Source organism: Bicyclus anynana, chromosome 14 (genome assembly GCF_947172395.1).
Source record: "Bicyclus anynana chromosome 14, ilBicAnyn1.1, whole genome shotgun sequence".
Classification (NCBI taxonomy): Eukaryota; Metazoa; Arthropoda; class Insecta; order Lepidoptera; family Nymphalidae; genus Bicyclus; species Bicyclus anynana.
The window spans coordinates 12,147,925-12,166,950 of NC_069096.1; the positions used below are offsets into that span (position 1 = coordinate 12,147,925).

The 19,026-nt window shown below is 36.5% G+C and overlaps 1 protein-coding gene across 4 annotated transcripts in view; it reads left to right on the top strand.

Annotated features, from left to right (window-relative positions):
* LOC112048880 (fibronectin type III domain-containing protein 5) overlaps positions 1–19,026 on the top strand; it is a 167,157-nt gene that overhangs the window by 85,025 nt on the left and 63,106 nt on the right. For 3 of the 4 annotated variants that reach the window (XM_024086566.2, XM_052885410.1, XM_024086565.2), the window contains exons 3-4: positions 1,029–1,161; positions 12,211–12,356. In XM_024086566.2, coding sequence (XP_023942334.1) covers positions 1,029–1,161; positions 12,211–12,356 — 279 coding nt within the window. The remainder of the gene's footprint in view (positions 1–1,028; positions 1,162–12,210; positions 12,357–19,026) is intronic. The other variant, XM_052885411.1, reaches the window with a different exon arrangement.

The window sequence follows — 19,026 nt, forward strand, 5'->3', positions numbered from 1 at the left end:
AACAAACTAGCATGTGCATTACATATGCTTGTCGGCAGCTTTTGTCTTTTCAACATTTCATTTGTTAAATCTTTATTTAAATTGTAAAATTCTCTTATTTTACTAGCTCAAGCGAAATGCACTATTTATTGTTTCATAAAGTAAATACCCAATTGAAAGTCGATAAGTCTCAAAACTGAATAAAATCGGTCACGGACAATTCGCAGCTGCTTTCATTTTGTGAAACGGTGATATTGTAACTGTTAATTGAAAATTGGAAAGTGATTAATATTCTGCGGTTACGGTTGGTTAATTTTTCATGAATTTTGTTTGAGATTTAAAGAGAAAAAAAAATTGGGTTATTAAAAGTTCAATAAATTACGTTTTAAGCGAGAAATGTTTTTATAATATAGGAATAACTTTGTTTTCATTATTTTAAAGTTAGTCAAGTTGGCAATTGATTATTTATTAGATAAATAGATAGATTGCATCATTACTAACCATCAGGTGTAATTTTAGTCAAGGCTTAACTTTTAAAGTATGAAAATTAAAAAAAAAATATGTTGTCTGATCCAATGGGCGCTGGCAATGTTAGTATAATCATTTTTGAATGTATCGATTACTATCAGAATACTTTAATAGCTTAAATACTCTTCGAGGAACTACTGCTGGAGAGAGTAGAGTCTCTTTTGAGAGTATTTTCTTGGAAGAAAGTAAAACACAATACTTCATAGCACCACAACCTATAAGACTTGACAGTTTTCAATACATAAATACGTATTACATAGTGAAATTATGTAACGATGTCCTCATAGCTCGACAGTCTGAGTTTCAAATTCGTCTCTATCTCTCTCTCTCTATGGTGACATGTTAGAAAGAGCGAGATGTTCACCGTGCGCAGGGTCCATCAAGTGGCAGAAAGAAAATCTCCGAGCAGAGCTTTTAACCCGATCGTAGGGTTAAGGAGCACCTTCATAATATCTTAACACTTTACTTTTCGTGTTATCACTTTGACATTACGTAAATATGAACCAGCTAAATGTTTTCAGGTTCAATGGGTCCAGGCGTGCCCGAGAATATAACAGTGACGTTTCTGAACCCAACCACGGTGCGTGTCTCGTGGTCCACCACCGCGGACCTGGTGGAGAAGTATGACGTCACGTACAAACCATCAGACGCCAGGTAAGATTTCGCTACTTCAGATAGTACCGCTGTGCAATGTTAAAACCTAGCAACTGACATTTTCATAACATTACTAAACACATAACTATAGCTTTGGCAAGTTCGTTGATGACACTCCCATAAAATGTAAGCGACGGGGGGGGGGGGGGGGCATCGATACCCCCTCCCCCCCCTCGTCCCGGACCAGCGAGAGTGTTGCGAACGAATTAGGTAATCTATAACATTGTTATTAACTAAATATAGATAATAATTACACTTTTGTAAGAAAATTCGATAATATGTAAGTTTTAAATTAAACGAAGCTCGCCTGCACCTAAGTTTAAATCTAGTCATTCATTTTTCCTTTAAGGCGTTCAAAAAGACAGTCAGACAGTTAAGCTTGTTTCTTAATATGTAGTGATATATCTAACCTAGACGTATAGTTAGAATATTGCAATAAAATAGTGCATTTTTCAATAAATACATATAAATGTCACTTGCTACGTTTTTCAATTGCACAGACGTGTACTCTTAGTACAAGATTGATGTTACGAGTAGCTACAGGTACTCGTATAAAGCAGCGTTTGAATTTTATATTCTTTTGGTACCTTTTTATATTACTATACTTTGCAAAAGCGTTCTAGTTATCTAAAATCGTTTTTATTTGTGCAATTTGTGTGGGAAAAACTTGTGCTAAGTGTACAACTGACTAAATATCAACCGACCATTTTATATGACCACCTAATTCGCTAAAAAAATCAAGTGAGTTTTGCTTAAAATTTTTAATGTAAAAAGAAAAATTCGCAAAAATCTGTCAAATGATTGCGGTGACGACAACCAGATAGACAGTTTATAGACAGATACAGACAGACAGATAGATAGGATAGACATTTTGTAGTTGGTTGAAGTCGGTTAATGTTTAGTTGATTTTGTATTTATTGCTTTTCTGTAAACTATTACCTATGAGGCACTTCCTAAAACAATAATATAATATTTCAAAATAATCCTCTACCTACAATAAATGTGTGTACAATAAAAATTTACTAATTGATCAAGTGGTATTTTTGTACATGAAAATGTTGTTTTAATAAAACTGAATGTCAACTAATGAATTAAATTATGGCTTACATGTTAATAAACTTAAAACTTCGTAGCGAGCATAATAACTTGCAGTTTATAGCCTAGCTTTTTAACTATACGGCACCGTTTAACTAACGGCCTTAAGTGTACCATAGTAAACGTTATGATTGGTTAGGTTGTATATATGGCATTTCCTGGTTAAACCCTAACTAATTGGTAACTTATATTTTTATCTAATGCTCCGTTTGTAAGGGATTTGTTATAGTGACGTCACCAAACAGTTAAAATATAGACCATCATGGCCGACAGGCGTTTTGGCTAGTATGGTCAAAAACATATTTAAAAACAAAAAAAGTTATTACACGTCTCAAAATAATATGATTTTTTTTTCAATCTAATAGAATAATAATAAACTATATTAGGATCATTTAAAAAAGTGTCAACTAGCCTACTGATTGGAGCAAGTATGTATATCCAATGCGCCATCTTCATTTATGAGAGAATCATTTCGATAGTCTCGCCGTGCCACTAAATTGTAATCCCCCGATATCTGACGTCACCAGACGTGAGCTTTTTAACTCACGCCTAGACCGTGAGTTAAAAAGCTCACGTCTGGGTGACGCGTCTGGGCGCCCGGACTGATACACTCAGCCCAAAAAAACCCTTCCCGAACGGCCCTCTAAGCCGAGGTCCGAGTCTCAGAGGAGACGCCCTTAGAGAGTCGTTCCGCCCATCTATTCTGCTTTTGCCTTCGGGTCCCATCAGGTGATGCTTCTGCGCTCGCCCAAACCCCCCGGTGACGCCGCTGAGGTCCTATAAGGAGCCTACGGCACTTACACAATCAGAAAAAAAAATGTAATCAAACTCTACACGGCGATACTATCGCAATAAAACGTTTATATTTACGGTATCGATTCGTACAGAAAAGAACATACCTTTGCGATCTTCGTTTGCGCTTGTTGTTGTTGTTGTTGTTGCTATTGTTGTAATTGTTGATTAAATATCCTTGCGTCATCTGTGTTTCCTACCACTTATAATTGGAACATCAAAAATGATATGTGTGTCTGGATGTGTAGGTATAATGTCATCAGTTCATCACGCAGCGATCCGTTATGTGTATGTCTAGAACACTTGATTCCTGGCATCTCGCTACGAGACGCGACGATACACTGGTGGAATTATTGGACGATACGCTGGTGTAATTATCCGACGATACGCTGGAAGAATTATCCAATGAAAGTAGGACGATTTCGTTGCGTTATAAAAAAGAAATCATGAAATTCCATTTAGGTAATATACTTACATCCGTACTCGCACTGTATACGAGTATTATGGAAGTAGCTATCTTTAAATAAATATGGGCTAGGCTGGTAGTTAATCAATATCGATCCAATTTATTTGCCTATCTGTTTGATTGGCTAAATATCATTCAGACTGCTACGAGTAGTTAAAAGGCGCAGTTTACTAAAAATGTTGCGTACGTAAATATGAAAAATATTGGTGTTAACTAGCAGGCTAACTAAGTGGCTTCGATATCAAAATTGCACACAAAATAAATTGATGTCTAGCATATGTACTCTGTATCAATAATTTAAAGAGGTAAACTTTATGAGGTTCTAGGGGGAAATCTCTGGACCTACAAACCGACTTTAAAAATGCTTTTACCAATAGAAAATTGGTATTCTTCATTTGTGAATTTTACTTCCGTATTCCTATGGAGGCAAGAACTACGCGGGTGAAACCGGTAGGAGTCTGTTAATCAAAAGATAAAATGTTAGTAGGAAAATGAGATCAATTTTATAAAAATGGTTATAAAGTAACACAGAGTTTTCAAGTCAAATAAGCTCAAACTCGGGATGTATTGAATAGGATTATCTTGTTTAGCTTACGAGTTCCTATGGTCATTATCAGATTCCATCTAAGACTTGTTCTATGGTGACATAATATTTGCATTTTCACCGAAAATAGGTAACCCAAATTTTGGCATGTCAGTAAGTAATTCTGATTAAGTTTCCAATACACTTCCCTTTTAGTTTACCCCCTATACTACTAACAAGTTCTGTAAATTAAAGTTTGTAAAATATAAAGGAATGCATTTTTATCTGAAATTTCCCTTAGATGCGTTTTTCTGATGGAAAGTTTATGCCCTAACTAATCATATTAACAGCTGAGACTATTTAAAACAAACGTTTAGCGATTCAGTAGGATATCTTTTAGAGACAGTCTTAAAAATTTGATAATCTTCTTTTTTATTTATTCTTTCGAGTTTCGAGCCCTTGACTACAATCTGACTGATGATAAGTGATGATGCAATCTAAGATGAAAGCGGATTGACTTATAGGGAGGAGGATGAAACTCCACTCCCTTTTTCGGTTTCTACACAACATCGTACCGGAAGCCTAAATCACTTGGCGGTAGTCTTTGCCGGTAAGGTAGTAACTAGCCACGGTCGAAGTCTCCCACCAGCCACCCAGGACCAGTTCAGAAAACCTCAATCGGCCTAGCCGGGGATCGAACCCAGGACCTCCTTCCGTAAATCTACCGTGCATATCACTGCGCCACGGAAGCCGTCAAAATCCTCCCAAGTTACCCGCTACAATCTTGCACTGCATTGTCACTTAACATCAGGTGAAACCGCAGTCAAATGCTAACTTGCCGTGGAATAAAAAACATCTGGTGCATCTCGCATCAAAGATTCAAAGAGTTATTTTTAGATGTTTCATAAATAATCTAATAAAAAAGTCACAAGCTGCGAGGGAAGGAGGTCGTCCAGGTCATCGATTATTACAAAGTTCAAGAAAACTACACCAAGTTGTAGATAGTAAGTTACTAACTTACTATCTACTACTACAACTTGGGACTTGGATGAGAGCCGTGATAGCCCTTCTGCCTTTGATTCGGAGAGCGTAGGCTCGAATCCAGTCCGGGGCATGCCAACTTTTCAGTTAAATTGGGGATTTTCTTAATCCTCTACGTGTTTGAAGTCTTCCAATCCGCATTGGGCTAGCGTGTTAGACTATTAGCCAAACCCCTGTCATTCTGAGAGGAGATTCGTGCTCAACAGTGAGGCGAAAATGGATTGTTATTGTTGATTATATTATTGTCCGACCCGGTAGAGTGTACGTCGTACGTGACGTCTAATGTTGGATATAGGCTTCATATAAAAACTTACGACCTCCTAAATGAAAATACTTGAGCTGCCAGCATCCAGCGGCTTCTCGTGACTTGCTGGATTTGCATTCCACAAAGTAGAAGTTGACCAATGTTGCACTGTTCGATGTAGTGCGGTGTCACCATTCTATTGGGATTTTTAAAGTTGTTCATCTTTCACAAGACACATATGTATATATGTATATGACATGTATGTCCCCTAAAGAGGCTTGAAAACTATCCAACTAATACGACATATATACAGTAGTTAATTTAATAAAAATAATATAAAAATCCACGAGCGTTCTAAACTTCAAACAACTTACATAGCGTGTCGTAGAAATAATGAATGATGACAATTGTACATAGAATAGAACAGAATACAAATAGAATAGCCCTGGTAAGTACCAAGGATGAATGCGTACCAGATGCAAGTGACATTATTCAAGATGAGACTTGAAGCGATCTGTTTAATGGAAATGTCTTCTAAGATTAGCGCAGACTAGACGACATAGAGCAATATACCTACCTACTCTTTTAGTACTAAGAGAGTTCGTCTATGGATCCTACTATATAATTATATATGTCGCTGAGTGAGTTATTTGAACGGTTAGCAAAATGTACGTTAATTATTGTGATAATATTAGAATCAGGTTTTCATGGAATTGGGTTTCAGTTATTTACTGTTTAAATAAATAAGACTGTAAAAGACTGATCACGAGACTCTATACTAATAGCATTAACAACTGAGTCTTAGGGCCATAAATCATTTCTCTATATCTATCTCGCTTGCACTTATGGGTCTTATGGAGCCGTCTAGTGAAGGGTGTAACAATGAAAGACATATTATCGATAAGTAAAGTTTATTATCGTATCTTGTTCACAAAATTAAAAAAATTAACAATATTTGATTTAATATAATACATATTTCATATTATATAATTATTAACTAAATAAAATTAATCTTCATCTGAGTCTTCATCATCAGAATCTTCGTCTTCTGCCAAATTTATTATATATTAGTATCCATAGTGCGCAACGAGTAACACATGAATGTATTTATTTAATTGCAGTAAACACATTTATAGCAAAAAAAATACGCAATGCAATTACATTAGAAACCGACCAATCAGAATCGTCCAAATCATTATTGACTCATCATTAGCACGTGCGCAGGTAGCCGTTTATCGATAATTAGGGTGCGCAGGTAGGCGCGCTGCACATTCCTATCTTTTTTGACTTTTATGACCGGACGACTCAGATGATAATGCGCATACTATAGTCCAATAGTATTGCGTTGAAATGGCGCGTAGGTGGTACGCTTTGCCAGCCCGTAATCTTGCTTGTGCTTGACTACCTGCCCTATGATAGTTAATCCTGGTTTACATCTGATGGATCACCGCTTTTCTTGATCAAGTGTAATTGGAGGGTAGACCTGTAGTTGTAAGTTAAGTGATTAATTCGGTGATGATTGATAGTGTTACTTTGTGTATCTGCCATCCTTGACACGTAAAGCTTAGAACCTTCTCTTAGACTACGGATTCTTCGTTATCAGAATTAGTAATTAGTCTGTCCCGCCGATATATATTTTTTTTTTTTTTTTTTATTGAGAAAGAATACAATAAGGAACTTAAGCTAACTTATCCTAATAACTATACAAATCATGCCCACGTGGAATGGTGGCAAGAATACTGGCTGCATTTCCGCGCTGGACAGCCAGGCTGATCCTTTGCGCAAAACATGAGCCAGCCCTTCTGTCACCAGTCGAGGCAACAAGCCGCGGTGAAATAGTACGGAAAAATTTTTTGGCACTGCGACTCCATGGCCCAACCGATATATTTATAATATTTTAAAATTTAAACGCGAAAGTTAGTATAGATGTTTATTTTGATGTTTGTTACTCTTTAACAACGCAACTACTGAACCGATTTAGCTGAAATTTGGAATGGAAATGGGTTTTTCTGTATTAACATATGGGCTAAAAAACTAACACATTTTCATTTTGAAAAAATCCATTGTTTCCGAGGAATTTGTGAAAAACTAAATTTCACACGGCTGAAGGCGCGGGCGTCCGCTAATATTCAAATAAATTAAAAAAAGTCGTACTGAAAATTAGTTTATTTCTTTTTTTATACGTCTGAGTAGGCTTCAGCATTCTCATAAACTGTTTCTTATTTATATAATAGACGGACCGAGCAGATGTGTGGAAAGCCACGATCTATAAGCATACCTTGTGAATTGTTGTTTTGTTTATACTGAGCTGTACATGACAGGATATGGAAGGTCGCCCGGTGTTAAGCCTCATGTGCCTGTAATCACACGGGCAACCATGCTCATTAGACCGGAACACAGCAATGCTACTCAGCACTACTACATCACTACCCATTGCACCATGCGGCCGTCAATATTTTACTTTTAAACTGTCATATTCAGTATTATACAACAGTTTATAACAACCGTTATTATTAACATCTTATATTGGTAGTCAAATAGTTTAACATTATCATGCTAAGCCCATCACGCATTGAAGCAGCGTTGTGGGTCCGAGCTCCATGTTTCCTCTCCTATTGGGACGGAGGCTTGTGGGCTAATCTGTAACGATGCTATGTATAACTCACAAGTACGAGTTTAAAAATCACCACTATCTCTCTGTGTCTAACACGACACTCTAGAAAGAGAAAGATAGAGGTAAATTCAAAACTCGCACTAGCGAGATAAACAAAACAATTTAACAGAATAGCCTCCTGAAAAAGTAGGCTGATAATGATGATTTTATGTCTTGAACTCATATCCACAATTATAATACGCAGCAAAATAATTAGCGATTTGATCAAAGACAAACATCATGTTTTACGTTCATAATTTCAGTAACAGCTGACGTCATTATGCAAAGCGGGTTCAGTGAATAAACTTGATTATTCATTGTGTACCAGTTTGTAAATCAATAGTCTATTTGCGGGCTTAGGGTGACGTCCCACTTATCGACTCGGAAAGGGATCATCAATGTATCAACTCGAACCGTCAGACCTTCTAGTCAGATCTTCTGGCCTATTTCCTATTTTGGTTTTTATTAACAAGTTATCAAAATAAAAAACAGATCAATTGACAAAATGTCATCCACATACTATGATACAAATTACAAATGTCATCCGGTGCTTACTGATGGATATCATATAGTATGAAGATGACACTGTCTTTTGAAGCTTCTGACAAAAAATACATTATGAAAATCAATATGTAATATGATTAAAGGGACAATATTCTTTGAAAAGACCTATACCTACTTAGGTCCTTGATTCATTGTTTGAAACTCCTGATTGCAACGCAAACTAATTAAAATTAAAAATATTCTTTTTTCAATTAGTCTTAGTTTACAAGTACTTTTGAAACATCAAGTTATGTCATGATTTAATGGTGGTATCGTAAGTAAAGTCGAAAACTTATAATTAAAGTTACGAGGCTTAATCGGAATCGTAACGTAATGGCTTCACCTCAGCTTACGATCCGAGGCAATACCTTCTTTTGACTTCTAACGATCCCTTTTCGAGTTGATAAGTGTGCTATTACCCGTTAGTTGGATACAAGTTATAGCGAATTAAAGTACAAGTCTGTAATACAATTATTATTGCAAGGCTTCATGCACGGAGTCGCGCGATAAAAGTGATTGATTACTTTGTAGGAGTAGGTATAACGTGTACAAAAATAATTAATTATATGAAATTACCATAAACTAGAGCCGGGTTTACGTTAGTGATTATAGAGAATACTAATTATAGTGGGTTTTACTATTTTTTTTTTTAAGAATATAGTGAATGAACTGAAACGGCTAAAACCCTTTAAATAAGATTACTCAAAATAGTGATAGTGTATAGATTTAAAACCTGTGATAGACTTATAAAAGCTGAAAGCTTATTAAGTGTGCTCCGACCATAAATACGTGTAGAGTAACTGTTTGACAGGTAGCAAAAATTGGTAAGTGCTGCCTTAAAAATTACACCATGAACAAAGGGACCCAAATTTATAAAATAGTACTCGTTATAGATATAAAAGACCAAGATAAGCATTATTCGTAGTATGTTCAATCAGTTAAAATCTTATATTTTATTTATTTATTTACATATATTGAAAAACACATTCCTTGAGGCATTCTCTTCTACATTTACCCTTTGTGACGTGGACAGAGTTAAGTAATATTAAGATAAACAAAGAAATAAATGAAAGATTTGAATGTAGAATTAAAATCTTAGACTTTCGTACATAGGCGATGGCCTAGTCCTGTCATTATTAGCCGAGGGACGTCCAATGCTGGACATGGGCCTCTTGCATGGACATTCAAAACACAACGGCATAGAGCCTTCAGCATCCAGCGGCTCCCTGCCAGCCGTTTGATGTCCTCGGCCCACCTAGTGGGGGGTCGACTAATACTGCGCTTTCTGAATACTGAAATATCTGGCCTGCCCATTGCTACTTCAGCTTCACGACTCGCTCAGTTGTATCGGTGACTTGGCTTCGTCTGCGGATCTTTTTATTTCTGATTCGTTCACGCAGAGAAACTCCAAGCATAACTCGCGCCATCGCCCGCTAAGTGACTTTGAGCTTTCTAATAAGGCCTACAATTAACGACCAAGTAGTAGCACTGTAGTGAGCCGTGAAAAAAAGGTGCCCATAATAAATTTTCATCCAAAATTTCTTATACAGATTTTTTTCTCATAGGTTTTACTAAACAAGTAAAACAAAAAAAATCAATCGTGCCGATTCCGAGTACCTGTCTTTCAAAGGGTTAGAATATTTTTTGATAGTTCATTAGTAAAACAATTGCGAAACTATTACAATAGTAATAACGTCGGCGTGAAATATTCATCCAAGCGTCTGACGAATGACCCGGGCGTTTTGTGAAAGCAACGTTCTGAATAAGAACTGCTTTGCTCGCTTCATCCCTAAAGGGGAGGATTACGAGACGGGTCGACACTGGCACCGGGATAAGCCCGGTAGTTTTCAGACGAGGGAATTTATGAAATTAAAATGTTTTATTATTCTGTTTAAGATATTTAATGTACAAGTCATTTAAATTCGTATTTTTCAAGTATACCTAGTTAAAGTTGGTAACAAGCTGATGTCTCACCTTGTAAGTTTTTTCAAGAAGAAAGAACCATTTTTTCTATCGCCGGGGTTCCTTGATCCTGAAGGCTGACTTATGATAGCCACGCACCATACGATATGTGGGCTTATCGTATGGTGCGTGGCTATCATAAGTCTATCAGTCGCCTGCAGCGACATCCGATAAATCGAGACACACGATCAGTTTTATCGGCTGTCAAACTGTTAATGCAGCAGGCATGTGACCTTACTTTATCATCAGTGGCTGACATAACACCTTCACCTTACACCCAACTTCGAGTACTTACATATTCGACCATTATTTAATAATGATTTTCCACTAGCTTTTTTGTTTCACTATGACACTGTTTCTTTGAGATTAACAAAAAAAGAATCAGTAAAGTTATTTTGTAAGAATTCATGTTTTAAAATAGTTCATGTAGTTGTAAATATGAATTTGAATACGTTGATCGAGACATTTTGTCAATGCAACGTTTTGAATAAGAACTACTTTCGTCGCTCTCATCCTGAATGGGGAGGATTATGGGACGGGTCGACATTGGGATAAGCCTGGTAGCATTTATGCAAGTGAATTTAATATTATTTTGTTTGAAGTATGCGAAAGTTAGGCGTGACGTTAAATAAAATGAAAAAAAGGTTAAAAAAATAACATAATCCTCATAGATACACGTACAAAGGTTTTTTTTAAACAATTTAAATATTTTTTCTTATGTAATCATAAGCATTTTTATTATATAAATCATCGGAAACCGTTTTCAAATGGTGGATTCTAAACACTATTAGTAAATTATATTTTCTCAATTGCTAACCGACTTTAAAATGAAGCAGGATGTTTTTTTGTATTCGACTACCGTTTATCGGTGTTTAAGGGTGTCTGCACTTCTTAGGGTAACGCCAAACCGCGGCGTTCAGTTGGCCTATTATAATTATTTACCATAAAGGTGCTGAAAGATTTGAGCATTCACTTGTAATGAGCATTTGTTACATCACAGAATAATATGAAAACATTATAACGAGCATTATATTGCGCGTTCTGGTGAGATTTGTAGCGAGCAGATTTGGTTGGAATGAAGATATCGAATAAAGCGTTTGCTATAATTCTCAAGATGTTCGTAGCAATATTTGGCACTATACTTCGCTCGGCTTATTGTTCAGTTCGATAAATATAAAACCGGCGAATGCTCGATATTCTGTTAGTGAATACGAAATCACGTTACTTAAAATTCATTAACAATAGCTAGTTGGTAATATATGGGTATAACCTTTAAAGTTAAAGTTTCTCAAAAACGGTGAATAGGCCAGCTGCTTGCGTCCGCGATGGCATCTGTGGTGGCGATCAGATGTATAGCTTGGCAACTTCGTTCGTAACCAATGGGTTGCGAGGGCCGGAGGTCGTGTAGTGACGAATGAAAAACCCATGACTGATGCACCTCACTTCCCTGCACACTCGATTTCACACCCACGCAGTCTTTCCCCCCGTCGCCCGCATATCCTGGTAGTGTCATCAACGAACTTGCCCGAATATAGTGCACGAACTTGTAACGTCGTGTTCACATCGACGCGTAGGTACTCAGATTTCACAAATTACATTTGATTGCCAAAGCGGACGCAAGATATACGCCGCGGTGTGGCTGTAGCTTTAGTTTTTCGATTTCCTCTTCTTTCCCCTTCTATCCCCAACTTGTCAATAGAAAACGACGAAATTGACTCATGGCACGTTAGTTACAGAGTGGTACTGGAGGTGGCAGGCAACAGTGACGCAGTGATCCTCAGCGGACTGCAGGCTGACACGCAGTACCAGGTGACGGTCGCCGCGCTCTGGGGCGGCCACAAGTACAGGAGCAGGCCTATTGTCTTCCGCACGCTGGGTAAGTTGTACTATACGTACGTTGTACCATACATATGTTGTACTATACGTATATTGTACTATAAGGATGTTGAACAATACGTATTTTGTTCTATACTTAATTTGTACTATACGTACGTTGTACTATACGTATGTAGTACTATTACTAAAATATAATGATTCTACTAGAGATGTTGCATAAACTAGTAGACACATACAACTTGTTTCGCGACTCTTTTTATAGTTTTTTAAGGGGAACAGAGTCTGTAGTCAAGTGACACGTCGATTCTCTTTCTACAAACGCTTACGCTTCAAAAATTAAAAAATGTATGGAAATGACATTCACTATCAATCACACATGATCAATTTGTCGATCGGATCTGTCTTTCCCATATATTTTGTTAGTTTTGAGTTAGTAAAAATCAAAAATCATTTATTTCAAGTCAGTTGACTATTTGTAAATATTCTACCACCGGTACGGAAGGCAGGTTCTGCTGAGAAGATACCGGCAATACGTTAGTAGAAGAAGGCAAGTAGTTAGTAGTTTGTAGAAAGAGGAAAGACGTGCCACTTGGCTAAGGCCCCTTTTCCGTCGTACATGATTTTCGGGTAACTAAAAGGATAAGCAGCGCACACAATGAAAGTCTTCTTCGATAAATGGATTGAGGGACAGTAAAACAATTTTTCAATTCAAACCGGTTTATGAGGTTAGTTGAGACTGAAAAAGGTCTTAAAGTTTTCATGTTTGTTTTGTTTTGAAATGAACTTAGAGCCTGAGATGTCAAGATATACTTCATTTTATGAAAGCTATAAGTATAAGCGTCTACGCTCCTACCATGAGTTAATAAGGAAGTCAATTATTTGAACTGTTAGTTTGTAAAATAGCTGGTTTAAAAAGTCTTCAAGTAGCAGAACCTCAAATGTCCAATACATTTTTTATATATTTATATGCACAATATGAAAAACCATGCCCAGTTATTAATTAAAACACCGATAAAATACCAAAATTTATGGGTTTCTATCGAAGGGTTGCCAATAAGTGAAGGAGACTACAGTCCTAATTCCATAATTGGCTGCTGTACTTACCTACGTATCACATTTTATAAACCTTAAGCCTTTATAAAATATGACACGAGTATGTCTGGCTATCTTACAACAACAATGTCAATACCACACCAATTGCTATATGGGCTGAAAAGAACTAAGGATTTCTTGGACGATAGAAAAACTGATACTTCTAAATATAAACTTCCTTATAAAGAGTAGCGTTGACTTTTAATAGTTTAAAAAACTAAAAAATACGCGTTTAGCACGCACTAATTACTTACAAATATTGGATTTAACTACGTTACGTTACTATTTTTTCCGTATTTTTGACAGCAAACCCTTTCATTTGATATCCAAATCATGGGGGTAGATTTCAAATAGCCAGTCCGCCATCTTCATCCATATTCGCCATCATATTGGATTTGTAATGACGTTTCTTAGCTAGTCATGTATTGTCATCAGAACTCGGAGCGTGTGCAAAACTTCATCCTAATCGAAGACCGGGAAGTGGATCAAATTAATTTCATTTTTAATTTTATTACATACATAGTTATAAGTGAAGCTAATACAAGCGTGTTAAAAATAGCTGCATCATGTTAATGCTGTTTGCATTTTTATTGAATCAAACATGTAACTTTATTATGATGCATTCAGACCACACGTAGCAGTAGTGTATAATCTAGCTGAATATTTAATAGCCGCTCAGACAGTACTGGTGATTTCCCTGTAATTGTTAGAGGCATGTCAATGCCACAGCCGTGCCGACATACGCTATCCACTGGGCATTCGAGTATTCTTGTATCCGAGTTAGTAAGAGAGCCGGGGAGAGGATTTTTGGATTTACTTAAGCACGGCAGATGAACATAAGAAACGATACCTTACATGTTAGTACCTGTCAAGGGCTCACTTATTATAAAATATAAAAAATTACGACTAATATGATTCGCCTTTAATGTTGATGAGTGATCCTTTAGAGCGACCAAAAGAAAACCAACTTTAGATACATTCAACCAGCATGCCAAATAAGGGTAAGGTTGGTTAGTTTATAGCTAACAAGTTATGCATTTAGAAATTCTGACGATTTGTGTGTACTGTGTAACTAATGGAGGAGGAAGTTGCAAGATATATCTCTTGTGTCTTTGCTCAAACCACAAGCGCGTTTTTTTATTCAGTGATGATAATAATAATCAATAACAAAAAAACTGTTTTAAAGATTTCTCCAGCAAATAGATTCGAAACGCTCGAGTATATCATCATTTTACCATCATGGGCTCCCCTGCTAGCTTTAGCGGTTTATCTTTGGGCTCCCTACCATGTATTCGAGTATTTGTGTATTCGCTTTCGCTTTTGTTTCGCGTGTCGCATACAAGCGTACAATGGCTGTGGTGAGTGGTGACATGCAAGGGGGACATTAGCTCACGTGGCCGAGCTATCTAGACGGCCGGCATTGATGAAACGTTGCGGTGACATGCCCCTTTATACTCTTTCAGGGACGACCTTTGATTCTGTAAAAGCCATTTTTTTGTTAAGTCAGTTTTTGAAGTTCACTTCTTATAGGCTAAGTTATTACGATTGAAAATGCAAGAGACGTTTTTTATTCTAGCGATTATATCTCTCTCTTTTATTATTTAAGAGAAACGTGATAGCCCAGTGGATATAACCTCTGTCTTTGATTCGGAGGGTGTAGATTTGAAGTACGGGGCATGCTGCTCCAACTTTTCATGTTCAAATGGTGGAGGATTATCATCGTGAGGAAACCTGCATTCTTACATGAGAATGTTCTTAATTATCTTCGTATATGAAGTCTGCTAATCCGCATTGGGCCAGTGTGGTGGACTAAGGCCTAACCCTGTCATTAACAAATCATATTCAGCTCACTATTGAGCACGATGATGATGATTATATCTCGTTCTAGTTAGCTAGAGAGAAAGATAACACATAGAGTTATCTTTCTCTCTAATAGTAGGTATAGAAAGTAGGTATAGAAAGAAAAAAATGCTTGCATTTGTGAACTTCTGCTAATATAATCTAACTTAATAAATACAAATATACGCTTTTCCTATAGACCACTATAAAATATGTGGTTTAGTTTAAGAGTTAGTCTTATTCAAAGTCAAAATGTCAATCTCTTGAAAGTTTGCCGCGATTCATGATAGTAGTGTGTATTATGAACGTTATACAGGCGAATGTCACCGTACCCATGCATGCATCTTCAACTTTTCAGTTGTGTGCATTTTAAGAAATTAAATATCACGTGTCTCAAACGGTGAAGGAAAATATCGTGAGGAAACCTGCATACCAGAGAATTTTCTTAATTCTCTGTGTGTGTGAAATCTGCACATCCGCATTGGGCCAGCGTGGCGGATTATTAGCCTAACCCTGGACAGGAGACTAGAGCTCAGCAGTGAGCCGAATATAGGTTGATAATGATGCATTTTTCAATAGGGTAGTTGACTATCAAATTTAATAAAAAAAATATTAAATTCACACTGTACATGGAATAAGGGGTCGAAATATATCGATATTAATTAATAAAAGTCAAGGATTTCTTTTAAAACTGAATTTAAAAATCATGTACTTTTTCAAATTTTCCAAACGTCTAAAATGCTGTCGTCCATTTTGTGACGTCACAATGTTACGAAATTGTAAACGTCAAACTAATTGTTATCCAATGTTTTTGTCAAACACTCCGTTTGTAAGGGATTTGTTATAGTGACGTCATGAAACAGTTGAAATATAGACTATTATGACCGTCAGACGTTTTGTCCAATATTGTCAAAAACATATTTAAAAACTAAAAGTTTCGTCTCAAAAAAATATGAAAAAATATTTTTCAATCTAGTTTAATTTTCAATCAAAGCTCCATATCCACTTTCGTACTAGGAGAACCGACATGGGCAGTTAAAATATGCGGATAATGTCGAAGTAAAGCCCTGAATTGTTTGCACTTTAATCAATTAAGCATTACATTATGATAAACTATTTTTGACGCAAATTTGTAATCAGCGTCACTCGTGCGGTTATCCCAATTTCCACGTGAACGGCTCTGAAACAGAATAATGAATAATAAAATATGCTAATCTATAACCTAAAGCGGGCGAAGTGTGCGATTAATTTAACGCAAGCCTAAACTGACTCTATTTTAATCAGAAAGTAGCAAATTTTGCAAATTGGCTTGACATTTTTCTGTATTTTGTTTCTAATCTTTTTTTTGTACTACTCTCAAATTAAGATACGTTTGTTTGAAATAAGATACAAGGACCTGTAGCTATGTGGCACGTCGGATCTCTTTCTAAAATTGGAAATGCTTCGAAAATTAAAAAAAAAATGTGTGGGAATTTTGTTTTATTTTGTATTACATTACATGAGAGGTTTTCAAATGCAAGCAAGTTTCTTTCTCGACAGTAATCTCTATTATCACCAAGGTGATAAAATTGTTGCTTGTTTTCAGGAAATACTTGGCTTATAAGCACTTTTAAAAGTCACGTACAGGTAGTAAAATTACTACAAACTTAAGAATGTGTTTTACTTCCAGGCAAAATTTTCTGTATACAGTTATACAAATAGGTACATACTCGTAGCAATCTCGAGTCAATATAATTATTTAAAAAATATTAACACATCGCTTAATGTTTAACAAGTTATTCCGTTTCTGAAAGTATAATTTAAAATATTGTTTCTAAAAGCATTTACGAACTACATCTAACTGTATTGTAACGTAGTTAGAATATAAGACTTGCTGTGTACTTAAGCAACCTCGTGTACAGTTTGCATGCAAAAATGTATGGCTCAAGAATTTCATTGCTGAATGAAATATGAAAGCAATGGTAAAAATCTCAATCAAGCTGAACTTACGTATAAAAACCGAAATATAAGTACTCTGCACCAGTATTTAACTAAGAGTATCTAGGAAGAAATAACTAACTTCAATCATTTTATTCTGAAAAGACTCGAATCATATGATAATAATATGTATTATAGGACTCAAAAGTGATTACAAATATAAGAAAACTAATGTCGAACAAAGGTTATGATTCACAACACTTGTCAGGACAACTTAATTAACAAATCAAACTGTAACCAAAATAAGACTCTAGAATGGCAGAGAATGACCTTGAGTGGAGTCACGTACTTGTGAACGATGTGTGTAGGGTTAAAGGTACCTTTGACTGATATCAAACACTCCCCTTTTCCACTCAAGTCACTCTCTCCACCTATCCCAAGTAACCCATAAAGAATTACACAACAAGAGATGTGGACGGCTCGAACGCCACGAGCACACTGAAGCCACTAGATCGAGCGACGTCACTGTCACAGACTACTATTTCCTACACTATTTATTAACAACATGTAAATTTAAAAGCGGCAAACGCGGCGATAACATATGATAGTATACTTAGCCAGTGGCGTGCACTCCATAGATGTAAAAATGCACTGCCTACCCTGAGGAGTTATTACGAACCTGACTTAGAGAAGAAATTTTGGAATTTGCAACCAAATTATACATAATGTGCGTACCCTAGTTAAACTCCTTGTGTACACTTCTGTATATATCTAACCACTGTACCAACGAGGCAGTTTTGAATATACGAAAAAGTTTTGTTCATTATCTCTTCTTGGAATAATGAAAATATAAAATATTTCACATTTTGCTGAGACGTGGTAAAACAGCCGAAACGTGGCGTAGAATCGTGTTCTCAAGCCGACATAGCTCGTTAATGTCGAGGCCAATTTTAGATGTCGGTCATAGCACTCCAATCGCACTCGGGAGATACTCTGTACTCGGTCTGTGTTTATAATACAGTGTATCTTTTATTCCCTAGTCTGTTTAACTTGTAACTCATGTAAACCCTACTTCTTAACCCCGATGAGAATAAAAATAAAATGACAGACTACTAAAAAACTAAAACTATGTTGGGCTACACGTATAGGTATCTATCTAATGACTAGCTGACGCCGCGCGGTTTCACCCGCGTGGTTCCCGTTCCCGTAGGAATATGGGAATAATATATAGCCTATAGTCTGCCTCGATAAATGGGCTATCTAACACTGAAATAATTTTTCAAATCAAACCAGTAGTTCCTAAGATTAGCGCGTTCAATCAAACAAACAATTAAACGTTTCAGCTTTATAATATTAGTATAGATGAGAACCGCATCAAAATCTTCATACTATAAAAGATCAAAGCGCACAGACGGCGGCAAGCGATATTGTTTTATACTATGTGAATATTATACTCTTTAGCAGACTCAGAAGTAGATTACAAAAACAAATCAAACTGTACCCAACATAAGACCCTAGAATGACAGAAAATGAACCTTGAGTGGAGTCACGAACTTGTGATCGTTGTGTCTAGGGTTAAAAACATCTTTGACAGTCCCCTTTTAGACTCAAGTCACTCTCCCCGCCTATCCCAAGTAACCCGTAAAGAATTACACAACAATGATAAACAAGATGTGGACGGCTCGAACGCCACAAGCATACTGAAACCGACCGTGCGACGAGCGCCTTACATCGCTACTCGTTCCTGCCAACCGATCACTACCCCTCTCTAACTCCCCACTCTTTACGGAGACAAGTTACGCCACCTGACGTCATTTCTGTCTTAGACTACTATTTTCTACAAAACATTATTTTTTAGTGAT